This window comes from Mizuhopecten yessoensis, unplaced genomic scaffold, assembly GCF_002113885.1.
Source record: "Mizuhopecten yessoensis strain PY_sf001 unplaced genomic scaffold, ASM211388v2 scaffold9371, whole genome shotgun sequence".
NCBI lineage: Eukaryota > Metazoa > Mollusca > Bivalvia > Pectinida > Pectinidae > Mizuhopecten > Mizuhopecten yessoensis.
In genome coordinates this window covers 26823-41703 of record NW_018408014.1, presented here as the reverse complement: position 1 = coordinate 41703, position 14881 = coordinate 26823, and the positions used below count along the sequence as shown (strand labels likewise).

Genomic DNA, 14881 nt, shown 5'->3' with positions numbered 1-14881 from the left:
CGGGGGCGGCTGCCTTCGGCAACCCTATGTCGGGCTTACACATGGTAAAGGGGCTAGCTACGTGCCTGACGGCTCGCACTGTAACGGATGACCCGAAGCTTTAATTTGCACCGGCATTAAACACAGACTCGACTCTCGCAATTATGAATCAGCCGCCTACGTACTTCCTTGAGTTGATTTAAGAGTTCAAACAAATGAAGCAAATTTTCCTCGAAGTTCAGACGAGTTGTCTAACTTGACGGTCCAATGACCGGGCTGTACCGGGTTCTATCGATATGTCCAGGGCTGATATTATTAATACAAAACGCATCTTGAGCACATCATCTGTGACAGCTCGATGTTTGCTTCTAAATTGAGAGTATTTCTTCGTGTTAATCCCAATTCTCGATATATCGTTAAGTCTGACGTGATCCGAACTTTCACGAATCTCCGAATCGGAAGTAAACCTTGGACCGGCCGCCCCCGCATTTGTGATCAAAGAAGACAAGTCATCATCGCTAATAAGATGTCGTCAATGAGGGATTTGTTTCCGGAGATCGAACCATTTGATTCAGGGAAACTTAAGGTGTCGGAAATTCATGACATTTATTACGAACAAAGTGCGAAAAAGGACGGTAATCCAGTATTATTTGTGTGAGTTTATTTTTAGTTTCTGGCTTTTTATTAAAGGGACGCAACTCGATATTTTTCTACTTTCTCTTTTGCAGTCAACATTACACAGGTTGAGCACAACAGCTCATATAGATAATAAAGACAATTTTATTACTGAATTGGGGAATAAATATAAAATAAGAACACAGAGAGTTCTTGCAAAAAATGGGTTCTTTCAGATTTCTAAATTTATTATTCTATAAAATATATTATTATTTTCTCATGTTATTCCTGACAAATGATAATTTGGTCAGGAGTGCATCACATGTCCAACGATAAAAACCGATATTAACTCAGAGCGCATGACTTTTATTAAAGGACTGGGTCTTTTGAAAAATAGAATTATGACGTGTCTCCAAACATAGCACCATCCCACTTTTTTGTTGTTTTTTCCTTTCTTCAGATTGCTTACATTACTGTTTTGTAAAATAATACATCAATTGTAACCTTTGGCCTTTTGTGGATTTATCGACCCGAGAAAAAAATATATTAACCGAGGACCTCAGCCAAAGGCTATAATTGAATAAAACTTTATGTATTATTTCCCTTAACCCGGGCCCGGGGGGTCCATTTCAGTAAAAAAAATGTGCCATTCATACATGTCATTTTCATTTTTAGCTCACCTGGCCCAAAGGGCATCAACTTTTTACTTTAAACAACTTCTTTCGAGTTTGTTCAAATAAATGAACTTGCCTTATATTCAAGCTCACAGGGGTCAAATATGTTAATATCTTTTAAACAACTTCTTCTGAAAAAACAAGAGGCTTAGGGTGATAATATTTGGCCAGTAATTATAATGCTGGGATGAAGGACTGCCAGGATTTTTCAAATGAATGACCTTGACTTATATCCAAGGTCACAGGGTCAAATATGTTCTAAACCTTTAAACAACTTCTTCTGAATAACCAAGAGGCCTAGGATAATGCCAGTAACATGCTGGGATGAAGGACTACCAAGTTCAAATGAATTACCTTGACATCTATATTTTTAGGTCACAGGGGTCAAATATGTTTAAAACCATTGAATGACTTCTTCTTAATAAGCAAAAGGCCAAGGGTGATGATATTTGGCCATTAACATGCTGGGATGAAGGACAACCAAGTGAATGACCTCGCCCATATTAAAGGTCACAGTGGCCAATATATGTTTAAATCTTTAAATGATTTGTTCTGTATAACCAAAAGGTCCAGGGTAATGATATTTTTCCAGAAGCATGCTGTATTGGAAGACTATAAACTCTGTTCAACCTAATATTATAATGTCCTTGTTCGACATTCAACTGTAGCTGTACTTAAGTCCACTTTTAAGATTACAAGTGTGAGATTAATACCAGGTGAGCGATGCAGGCCCATTGGGCCTCTTGTTCTGATTCAGAATCGTCTTAGGACAAATAAATAGGGTTGAAATCTGAATGCCAACATGTTTTAGTACAAAATAAAGAAGACAATGGGCAGATCAATGGAATCTAGAATCTCTAGGCATATGGTATTAAATCTAAATTTTTAGGATTCTCTATTTGTTTCCTTTGAATTTAGCTTGTAGCAGCAAAATTAGAACAAATTTAAGTTTCCATGATTTTGAAAAGCAGAGACGAGCATAGCAATGATATTTTTCTTGTAATTTTCTACCTATATATGTACTGTATGTACAATTTAGATTATTAAACAGAATTGAGTTTCTCCAAATATCAACTGTATATTGATACAAAATAAACACAATCAAAGTTATAAAGAAAACACCATTCTGTATCATTGAATAATTTATCATATGTGTATATATATATATATATATGTGTTTCCAAAATTAAATCTAGAATAATTAATCATTGTTTTCTCAAACTATAATGCCAGTGGCGGAGAAACTAAATGTTATTGCCTAGCAGAACAATCAAGGTAGACATTTTCATTTTGTGATTGTAATGTAGGGTTACTTAATGGAAATGGGCAATGGTGAGTGGAGCACTGCAAAATATCTAAAAACATTCAGTGAAAATATTGATGTTTTAAACATGAGAAAAACCCATTGGTGGCTAAAAAGGTGAGGCATGCACACCTTTGAGACTGCCCACCCCCACTGGGTTGATCCATTATAGGCAAGTAAATTCCTTACCAAGATTTCAAGATTTATTTTTACACTCGTGACACATGTTGTGTGTTACAAGAGGTCAACATCTTAATACATTTCAATTACATAGCAAAGTGAGTACAGATTGTTTATATAATGCTACAGAATAATAGCACTCATTTATCTTATAATCACTTAAAAAAAAGGCTAATTTTTGGTAAAACATTTAAATCAAAAATAGAAATCATTCCTTTAATTTTTAATTTAAAATTGCTGGGGGTTGTAGTGTAATAATTATTGATATATATTTTTCTTATTGATAATATATTCATGTATACATTATCCTGTTGCATATTACATAAAAACTACCATTTACCCAAGTTTTAAATTGACACACATTTTATTAGCTCACCCGGTCTGAAGGACCTGTGAGCTTATGCCATGGTGCGGCGTCTGTGGTCCGTCCATCAACTTTTCCTTTTAAACACTACTAGTCCTGAACGGCCCAGTAGATTTAAATTAAATTTGGTCTGAAGCACCCTTAGGTCAAGGGCATTTTATTTTGTAAAAACGGTGTCTGTGGCCCTCCTGGGGACAGAGGGACTGGGCTGAATTGGGGAATAGAGGTAAAACCTTTAAAATCCATCCTCTACAAAGGGATTTTATCTAAATTTAGTCTAGAACATCCTTGGCCCAAGGGGACTAAATTTTGTGTAAATGGTGGGTGTGGTCCCCCTGGGGGCAGAGGGGTGGGTACAAATAGGGGAAATAGAGGTAAAACCTTTAGAATCCTTCTTCTACCATAGGGATTAAGGGATTTCATCCCAATTTGGTCTGGAGCATCCTTGTGCCAAGGGGACTTAATTTTGTATAAACGATGAGTTTGGACCAGCTGGGGGCAGATGGGCTGGGTCCAGTAGGGTAAATAGAGGTAAAATCTTTGACATTCTTCTCCTGCCATAGGGATAACGTGAATTAATCCTAATTTGGTCTTGAGCAGCCTTGGGCCAAGATGACTTAGTTTTGTATAAAGGGTTGGTGTTGCCCCTTTTGGTGCAGAGGGGCAGGGCTCAAAAGGGGATTTTAAGGTTTAAATCTTTAAAATCCTTCTCCTTCTGTACCATTGAAGGGACCTAATCCAAATTTGGCCTGGAGCATCCTTGGGCAAAGGCGACTTTATTTTGTATGAACATTAGTTGTGGCCCATCAGCACTGTAGTTGTGGCCCATCAGCACTGTGGCCCCTAGCCTCTGGATGCAGAGTGACAGGGCACAAAAGGGGAATTTGAGGTTAAAATCATTAAAATCTTTCGCCTTCTGTACTTATGGAGGGACTGTACTTATGGAGGGATTTTATCCACATTTAACCTGGAGTATCCTTTGGCAAAGGGAAATACATTTTATATAAATGGAGGGCATAGTCCTTCTGGGTGCAGAGATGTGGGGCCCAATAGGGGAATTTGTGGTTAAAGTCTTCAAAATCCTTTTTCTTCTATACCATTTGAGGTATTTCATCCACATTTGACCTGGAGCATCCTTGGATGAAGAGGAAAAAGCGAAAAAAATGTATAAATGGAGGGTGTGGCCCCTGTCTTTGCAGAGTTGTGGGGTTCAATAGGGGAGTTTGAGGTTGACATCTTTAGAATCCTTCTTCTGAATCATTGGAGGTATTTTATGTAATAAGAATATTTTCCTATGATTTCTTTATTATCCAGGTGAGCAAAACAGGCCCTCTGGGCCTCTTGTTTTAGATTTAATTTGCTCCCATACAACTGGACAAGCTGATCAAATTATTTCTTACAGTCCTTAGTTTTTAGTTTTCTGTTTTCCAGCATTTGGATGTTTTAATAAGCATGCACAGTCCTAATGTTTCTATTTTATGTTTAAATAGTCATGGAGGCCCAGGAGGGGGTACTAGTGGCCGTGACCGACGGTATTTTGACCCTGAGACTTACAGAATTATCCTGTTTGACCAGAGGGGAGCTGGGAAGTCTACTCCTCCTGCAGAACTGCGAGTAAGTCCAATAAACTCATCAGGATTTTTAGTTGGTTAAACTTAAATCCATTTGTTTGAAAAGTTCAAATAACATTAAAATAAAATTTTGCTACAAAGGCACATTAATTGTCCATTTTTTCTACCTGTTTGGAGAGGTACTATTTTTATAAAACAATCTCTTCCCTATGGTATTAGAAATTAATTTTTACCACTTTTTAAGGAAGCAGTTTTTCCCCACTTTTTAAGGGAGACAACTCTTTAAGTCTTATGGTCTCATTTTTTTTAGGTTCTGTGCTATTCTTATCTGTCATTGGTGATGATACCTGTGCAGTCATCAGAAAACTTCCCCCCTTTTCCTCCTCTATAAATCCCTATAAAGGTATTCTTTATCTTAGTGAATTTGGACAGAAAAGATTTTATCAGCTGAGACTGCAAGTTACCTGGCCATAAGTGCTTTAGGGGTACCTACAATGTATGTATATAGGTGTCAATATGATTAATTACACCTGATCAGGTATTATCTCTGTAATATTGATAACTAGCCAGTAGTGCTGGAGCAGGTCAATAAAGTGTCATAAAGTAAGTTTACAAATGTAAAATACGAGGGATACATATGAAATAGCCATCAAAAGTTATCCTGGTTGGAGGTTTATTATACAAAGGGGCATGAAATAGCCATCAAAAGGTATCCTGGATGGAGGTTAATTATATATAGGGGCATGAAATAGCCATCAAAAGGTATCCTGGGTGGAGGTTTATTATACAAAGGGGTATACAATAGCCATCAAAAGGTATCCTGGGTGGAGGTTTATTATATATAGGGGCATGAAATAGCATCAAAAGGTATCCTGGATGGAGGTTTATTATACAAAGGGGTATACAATAGCCATCAAAAGGTATCCTGGGTGGAGGTTTATTATATATAGGGGCATACAATAGCCATCCAAAGGTATCCTGGATGGAGGTTTGTTATATATAGGGGCATGAAATAGCATCAAAAGGGATCCTGGGTGGAGGTTTATTATATATAGGGGTATACATTAGCCATCCAAAGGTATCCTGGATGGAGGTTTGTTATATATAGGGGCATGAAATAGCATCAAAAGGGATCCTGGGTGGAGGTTTATTATATATAGGGGTATACAATAGCCATCAAAAGGTATCCTGGGTGGAGTTTTATTATATATAGGGGTATACAATAGCCATCCAAAGGTATCCTGGATGGAGGTTTGTTATATATAGGGGCATGAAATAGCATCAAAAGGTATCCTGGATGGATGTTTATTATATATAGGGGCATGAAATAGCATCAAAAGGTATCCTGGGTGGAGGTTTATTATATATCGGGGTATAACATAGCCATCAAAAGGTATCCTGGATGGAGGTTTATTATATATAGTGGCATGAAATAGCATCAAAAGGTATCCTGGATGGAAGTTTATTATATATAGGGGTATAACATAGCCATCAAAAGGTATCCTGGGTGGAGGTTTATTATATAAAGGGGCATGAAATAGCCATCAAAAGGTATCCTGGATGGAAGTTTATTATATATAGGGGCATGAAATAGCATCAAAAGGTATCCTGGATGGAAGTTTATATAGGGGTATGAAATAGCAATCAAAAGGTATCCTGGATGGAAGTTTATATAGGGGTATGAAATAACCATCAAAAGGTATCCTTGGTGGAGGTTTATTATATATAGGGGCATGAAATAGCATCAAAAGGTATCCTGGGTGCAGGTTTATTATATATAGGGGTATACAATAGCCATCAAAAGAGTATCTGGCGGAGGAGGATTGGATGTAGAAGGGATGCATATATGTGAAAGCAATCATCAAATACCTGAGAAAATGTTTGAGATACAGAAAGGATACAGGTATGATTGCAATATATAAGGTATCATTTGGGAAGTTAATATATAATTGAATAGATGTGTAATCTGGGTGGAGGTTTATTATACAAAGGGGGATACAATAGCCATCAAAAGGTATCCTGGGTGGAGGTTTATTATATATTGGGGTATACAATAGCCATCAAAAGAGTATCTGGTGGAGGTGGATTGGATGTAGAAGGGATGCATATATGTGAAAGCAATCATCAAATACCTGAGAAAATGTTTGAGATACAGAAAGGATACAGGTATGATTGCAATATATAAGGTATCATTTGGGAAGTTAATATATAATTGAATAGATGTGTAATAGCCATCAAAAAGTGGGGATGTAGAGTTATGAGCTATAGGGGGATAGGTTAGAGAAGGAGGGGATGTAGAGTTATGAGCTATAGGGGTAGAGAAGGTGGGGATGTAGAGTTATGAGCTATAGGGGGATAGGTTAAAGAAGGTTGGGATGTAGAGTTATGAGCTATAGGGAGATAGGTTACAGAAGGTGGGGATGTAGAGTTATGGGCTATGAGGGGATAGGCTAGAGAAGGGGTGGATGTAGAGTTATGAACTATAGGAGGATAGGTTAGAGAAGGGTGGGATGTAAAGTTATGAGCTATAGGAGGATAGGTTAGAGAAGGTGGGGATGTGGTTAGAGATGGAGGGGATATAGAGTTAGGGTTAGGGATATGGGGGGATAGGGGGAGAGAAGGTGGGGATGTAGAGTAATGAGCTATAGGGGGATAGGTTAAAGAAGGTTCGGATGTAGAGTTATGAGCTATAAGGGTAGAGAAGGTGGGGATGTAGAGGTATGAGCTATAGGGGTAGAGAAGGTGGGGATGTAGAGTTATGAGCTATAGGGGGATAGGTTAGAGATGGAGGGGATATAGAGTTAGGGTTAGGGTTATGGGGGGATAGGGGTAGAGAAGGGGGGGATGTAGAGGTATGAGCTATAGGGGTAGAGAAGGTGGGGGTGTAGAGTTATGAGCTATAAGGGTAGAGAAGGTGGGGATGCAGAGTTATGAGCTATAGGGGGGTAGGTTAGAGAAGGGGGGGCTGTAGAGTTAGGGTTAGGGTTATGGGGAGATAGGGGTAGAGAAGGTGTGGATGTAGAGTTATGAGCTATAGTGGTAGAGAAGGTGGGGATGGAGAGTTATGAGCGATAGAGGGATAGGTTAGAGAAGGTAGGGATGTAGAGTGGGATAGGGGTAGAGAAGGTGGAGATGTAGAGTTATGAGCTATGGGGTGATAGGTTAGAGAAGGTTTGGATGTAGAGTTATGAGCTATAGGGGGATAGGTTAGAGAAGGTGGGAATGTAGAGTTATGAGCTATAGGGGTAGAGAAGGTGGGGGATAGGGGTAATGAGCTATGGGGGGATAGGTTAGAGAAGGGGTGGATGTAGAGTTATGAACTATAGGAGGATAGGTTAGAGAAGGTTGGGATGTAAAGTTATGAGCTATAGGAGGATAGGGGTAGAGGAGGTGGGGATGTAGAGGTATGAGCTGGAGGGTTAGAGAAGGTGGGGATGTAGAGTTAGGGTTAGGGTTATGGGGGGATAGGGGTAGAGAAGGTGGGGATGTAGATTATGAGCTATGGGGTGATAGGTTAGAGAAGGTTTGGATGTAGAGTTATGAGCTATAGGGGGAAAGGTTAGAGAAGGTGGGGATGTAGAGCTATGAGCTATAGGGGGATAGGTTAGAGGAGGGGGGGATGTAGAGTTATGAGCTCTAGGGGGATAGGTTAGAGAAGGTGGGGATGGAGAGTTATGAGCTATGGGGTGATAGGTTAGAGAAGGTTGGGATGTAAAGTTATGAGCTATAAGGGGATAGGTTAGAGAACGTGGGGATGTAGAGTTATGAGCTATAGGAGGATAGGGGTAGAGAAGGTGGGGATGTAGAGTTATGAGCTGTAGGGTTAGAGAAGGTGGGGATGTAGAGTTATGAGCTATAGGGAGATAGGTTGGAGAAGGTGGGGATGTAGAGTTATGTGCTATGGGGTGATAGGTTAGAGAAGGTTGGGATGTAGAGTTATGAGCTATAGGGGGATAGGTTAGAGCATGTGGGGATATAGAGTTAGGGTTAGGGTTATCGGGGGATAGGGGTAGAGAAGGTGGGGATGTAGAGTTATGAGCTATACGGGGATAGGTTAGAGAAGGTGGGGATGTAGAGTTATGAGATATGGGGTGATAGGTTAGAGAAGGTTGGGATGTAAAGTTATGAGCTATTGGAGGATAGGTTAGAGAAGGTGGGGATGTAGAGTTAGGGTTAAGGTTATGGGGGGATAGGGGTAGAGAAGGTGGAGATGTAGAGTTATGAGCTATAGGGGGATAGTTTAGAGAAGGTGGGGATGTAGAGTTATGAGCTATAGGGGGATAGGTTGGAGAAGATGGGGATGTAGAGTTAGGGTTAGGGTTATGGGGGGATAGGGGTAGAGAAGATGGGGATGTAGAGTTATGAGCTATAGGGGGATAGGGGTAGAGAAGGTGGGGATGTAGAGTTATGAGCTATAGAGGGATAGGTTAGAGAAGGTAGGGATGTAGAGTTATGAGCTATAGGGGGATAGGTTAGAGAAGGTGGGGATGTAGAGTTATGAGCTATAGTGGGATAGGGGTAGAGAAGGTGGAGATGTAGAGTTATGAGCTATAGGGGGATAGGTTAGAGAAGGTGGGGATGTAGAGTTATGAGCTAAAGTGGGATAGGGGTAGAGAAGGTGGAGATGTAGAGTTATGAGCTATNTGAGCTATAGGGGGATAGGTTAGAGAAGGTGGGGATGTAGAGTTAGGGTTAGGGTTATGGGGGGATAGGGGTAGAGAAGGTGGGGATGTAGAGTTATGAGCTATAGGGGGATAGGTTAGAGAAGGTGGGGATGTAGAGTGAGGGTTAGGGTTATGGGGGGATAGGGGTAGAGAAGGTGGGGATGTAGAGTTCTGAGCTATAGGGGGATAGGTTAGAGAAGGTGGGGATGTAGAGTTATGACCTATAGGGGGATAGGTTAGAGAAGGGGGGGATGTAGAGTGAGGGTTAGGGTTATGGGGGGATAGGGGTAGAGAAGGTGGGGATGTAGAGTTATGAGCTATAGGGGGATAGGTTAGAGAAGGTGGGGATTTCGAGTTATGAGCTATAGGGGGATAGGTTAGAGAAGGTGGGGATGTATAGGTTAGAGATGGAGGGGATATAGAGTTAGGGTTAGGGGTATGGGGGGATAGGGGTAGAGAAGATGGGGATGTAGAGTTATGAGCTATAGGGGGATAGGTTAGAGAAGGAGGGGATGTAGAGTTATGAGCTATAGGGGGATAGGGTTGGAGAAGGTGGGGATGTAGAGTTATGAGCTATAGGAGGATAGGTTAGAGAAGGTGGGGATGTAAAGTTATGAGCTATAGGGGGATAGGTTAGAGAAGGAGGGGATGTAGAGTTATGAGCTATAGGGGTAGAGAAGGTGGGGATGTAGAGTTATGAGCTATAGGGGTAGAGAAGATGGGGATGTAGAGTTATGAGCTATAGGGGTAGAAAATGTGGGGATGTAGAGTTATGAGCTATAGGGAATAGGTTAGAGAAGGTGGGGATGTAGAGTTATGAGCTATAGGGGGATAGGTTAGAGAAGGTGGGAATGTAGAGTTATGAGCTATAAGGGGATATGTTAGAGAAGGTGGGGATGTAGAGTTATGAGCTATAGGGGTAGAGAAGTGATGAGATATAGGGGGATGGGGTAGAGAAGGTGGGGATGTAGAGTTATGAGCTATAAGGGGATATGTTAGAGAAGGGGGGGATGTAGAGTTATGAGCTATGGGGGGATAGGTTAGAGAAGGTGGGGATGTAGAGTTATGAGCTATAGGGGGATAGGGGTAGAGAAGGTGGGGATGTAGAGTTATTAGCTATAAGGGGATAGGTTAGAGAAGGTGGGGATGTAGAGTTATTAGCGATAGGGGTAGAGAAGGTGGGGATGTAGAGTTATGAGCTATAGGGGGATGGGTTACAGAAGGGGTGGATGTAGAGTTATGAGCTATAGGGGTAGAGAAGGAAAGGACAGGCATTGTATCAGGCTATCCTGTCTACTCTTGATGCTTCACCTCTTTATTTACAGGAAGTATACTCCAATTTAAAACAAGATCTCTAATAAGAACTTTTGTGATAATAACTGTTGGATAGGTATCCTTTACTTGTGATTATAACTGTTGGAGTGGTATCCTTTACCTGTGATTATAACTATTGGAGTGGTCTGTTTTACCTGTGATTATAACTGTCGGATAGGTATCCTTTACCTGTGATTGTAACTGTCGGATAGGTATCCTTTACCTGTGATTATAACTATTGGACTGGTATCCTTTATCTGTGATTTTAAATGTTGGATTGGTATCCTTTAGCTATGATTATAACTATTGGAGTGGTATCCTTTACCTGTGATGTTAAATGTTGGATTGGTATTCTTTATCTGTGATTTTAAATGTTGGATTGGTATCCTTTACCTGTGATTTTAACTATTGTAGTGGTATCCTTTACCTGTGATTTTAAATGTTGGATTGGTATCCTTTACCTGTGATTATAACTATTGGAATGGTATCCTTTACCTGTGATGTTAAATGTTGGATTGGTATTCTTTACCTGAGCTACTACGTAATATGTTTTGACAGGAAAATACAACCTGGGACCTGGTGGAAGATATAGAGCGTCTGAGGAAACACCTGGGGATCGACAAGTGGGTGGTGTTTGGGGGGAGCTGGGGGTCAACGCTTTCTATCGCTTACGCTGAGACACATCCAGATCGTGTAAAGGCCCTTGTCCTTAGAGGCATTTTCACCTTGCGCAGGTAATGCTAATGTCTGTACAAATTATTGTAATTGTTTTTGAGTTGAAGAAAATATTTCTTCGCATATATTTATGACAGAAAAAGTGATTTGGTCGTACTTCTGTCTCCTGTAGAATTATTTTCTTTATAAAAGGCTTAAAACAAGTTCCTGTTTTTAGATCGGATCGATACATTATTGGATAGATATGTATATATCTATGTCGTATATTGAGATTTCAATGTTAGAAAAGAACACATGTAGTATTTTCACTACTTTTTTCTCTCATTAATTTAATTAATTCATATTGTTCAGGATAATTAAGACTATTTTCGGAGAGAACATCAAAAAGGTTGTTACTTGATGTAAGTAAAGTTACATTGTTATGGGTGCACATGAATTTTGTAATCCAAATATTTCAAAAGATGAAATGCCCTGTATTTCAGACGAGAGTTACTTTGGTTTTACCAGGACGGGGCTAATCATCTGTTTCCTGACAAATGGGAGGACTATTTGGCCCCTATACCTGAGGTAAGTAATATAAGCTTGCACTTCTTTAATTAATCTCTCATAGTAAGTTAAGTGTTTTAAATGACTTCTTCTCAAGAACTTAAAGGCCTAGGATCATGATATTTGGCCTGTAGCTTGTGTTGGTGAATGAATTTCAGGCCTTAAATAAATTACTTTGTTTAAAATTTTGAATTAAGCCACATGCAAGGTTACATTGTTCAAATGTCTTTAAACAACTTCTTTTAATGAATCATGTGACCTTGAATCATGACATTGGATCTGTAGCGTTCTTTTAGTAAGACTGTCCAGATAAATCACCTTGATCCTCATTCAAGGTCAAAGGGTTCATCTGTATTTAAAATGGGTATAAGTGTTATTGTGATTGTGTGGGTCAATAACAAATTGGAGATGGCTTCCACTGTTATCAGTGGTTAAAACATTTAAACTTTCTCATCAAGTTGTGATAGAGATACATTAGGTTAGTGATACAGGCCCCATAGACCTGTAGTATTTCTTTTGGCATTAGCATATTTTATGTAAGTTTTCAACTGGATATAGGGAGAAAGGGGAGACTTGATGGGTGCGTACTACAGACACCTGACTAGTGAGGACGAGGAGAAACGTGTCAAGGCGGCCAAGGCATGGAGTAAATGGGAGCTGGCCACGTCTCGATTGCTGGTCGACGAGGACTTGGTGAAAAAAGCCGACGGAGACATCTGGTCACAGCAATTTGCCAGGATTGAGAGGTAAGTGTTTATTGATAAACAGTCTTTTTTACACCTTTTCTAATTTTTAGGGTCATGGCTAATTGATTTGCTTATCTTGTCACCCTATTGGTATAACAATGAAACAGTTGAATGTTAATTGGTATTTGTACATAAAGTATTTGGTACATGTATTGGTACATAAAGTTTTGGTATTTGTACATAAAGTATTTGGTACATGTATACGTATTGGTACATAAAGTTTTGGTATTTGTGCATAAAGTTTTGGTATTTGTGCATAAAGTTTTGGTATTTGTACATAAAGTTTTGGTATTTGTACATACAGTTTTGGTATTTGTGCATAAAGTTTTGGTATTTGTACATACAGTTTTGGTATTTGTACATACAGTTTTGGTATTTGTACATAAAGTTTGGGTATTTGTACTGTACATACAGTTTGGGTATTTGTACTGTACATACAGTCTGGGTATTTGTACTGTACATACAGTTTGGGTATTTGTACTGTACATACAGTTTGGGTATTTGTACTGTACATACAGTTTTGGTATTTGTACATACTGTTTTGGTATTAAGTTTTGGTATTTGTACATAAAGTAAACTGAGAGTATTTGTAGAGTACCTTTAGGGAGATATCACCAACTGTTTATGTCTCATTATTTATGTAGCAGCTTTCTTTCCATAAAAACTATTTTTGGCTATTCTAGTCATTACTTTGTGCATGGAGGATGGTTCAAGACAGATGCTCAACTAATTGAAAATGTGGAGAAAATTCGACATATTCCAGCAACCATTATTCAAGGGCGCTATGATGTAGTTTGTCCTATGGAAACGGCCTGGTTACTTCATAAGGTATGTAATAATGTGTGTGTATCAAATTCGCCGAGGTCTTTCAGCACCTGACATCACATGGCCACCTAGAGCTATAGACAAGTGTCTGAATATAGAATTTTAAAATGTCCTACCCTTTTGCCCAAAATAGTTTGTTTGGGGCTTCTTACTACAATAGTCTCGACGATATGACTCTTAACATTCCAGTACAGGTAAGTATTGATATTGTGGAGACGGTTCAGAATTTCAATAGAGACACTAGATGTTTTTATTAGATTCTCAAATAACTTTGTAAAATAATCTCTTTTATAACAATTGTGATATTTGGAATATATATTGTCAAATCAAATTCAAAGTACAAATAATCTCTTATTTTAATACTTAAAGAAACATCTGTAAAAGTAACATTTATATGATATGCATATACTGTTATGTTTTGTAGGAGAGGGCTTATATAGGCTATGCCTGTTGCCCAATTCCTTTTGTACATAAGATCAGTACAATAAAATATTCTGAAATGAAATGAAACAGGTAAACTGCAACTATAGAGATTGAAATATATAAGGTTGGATATATGACTGTTTACTTCATAGGCAAATTAAGCAGGTAAAGCAGGTATTACCATATCATATATTTGGAATATTACCTTGTGTGTAGGTAAATAAAATTATATAGAGAGAAAGATGACGATTGAGCACCTATATAAAAACATTTACGATAATAATATACAGCATTTGATATAGCGCCCTATCTATAGCTAACATAGCCACTCTTAAGCGCTTTACAGTACATAGTTATGCAATGAATACAATTAGCATATACATTAATCAATACAATTATGCGTAAAATATGATGCGTAAGTTTGTTGATTGATGTATTGATACATGTATGTCAGATATTGATTTCGATTAGAGGCGTTACATTGAAATATTCATTATCATGTACATCTGTATAATTAGACTCCTCCTTTTCTGTGGAACAGGGATGGCCTGAGGCTGAGTTCCACGTGGTACCTGATGCGGGTCATTCTACAAAGGAAGCTGGTATATGTCACCATCTGATTGAGGCCACAGACAAATACAAAAACATGTGATCCAATGAGCCGACAGGAATTTGTCATTTAATTCAGATCTATTTTTACACATTAACTTATGCATTCTCTTATTTACAAATGTTTAGTTCCCTTTTAGAAATACAAGCAAAAAAGTACAAACCGTAATTTTGTGAAAAATAAGGACTGATGTTGGATAACAAAAAAGTGCTTTTTAAAACGTTGATATGTTAATAAAATCCTGCCATGTCATCTAATCTGTGTCTTTGTTTCTTCAAGACTGAAGAGTTTGATAATGTTTACAATGACACTGTGTACACTTCACATTTAAAGTGTTTTTTTTTGGAACACCTGTATTTTTAGCCCACCATCATCTGATGGTGGGCTATTCA

At 38.8% G+C, this 14881-nt stretch overlaps 1 protein-coding gene across 1 annotated transcript; it reads left to right on the top strand.

Moving 5' to 3' along the window:
- Positions 1–303: 303 nt before the first annotated feature.
- LOC110457915 (probable proline iminopeptidase) lies at positions 304–14746 on the top strand. Its single transcript, XM_021509378.1, has 7 exons — positions 304–633; positions 4606–4729; positions 11223–11398; positions 11822–11906; positions 12444–12631; positions 13315–13459; positions 14421–14746. Exons 1-7 carry the CDS (start codon positions 338–340, stop codon positions 14529–14531), a joined length of 1125 nt encoding a protein of 374 aa, XP_021365053.1. The 5' UTR covers positions 304–337; the 3' UTR covers positions 14532–14746.
- The last annotated feature ends 135 nt before the right edge of the window (positions 14747–14881 follow it).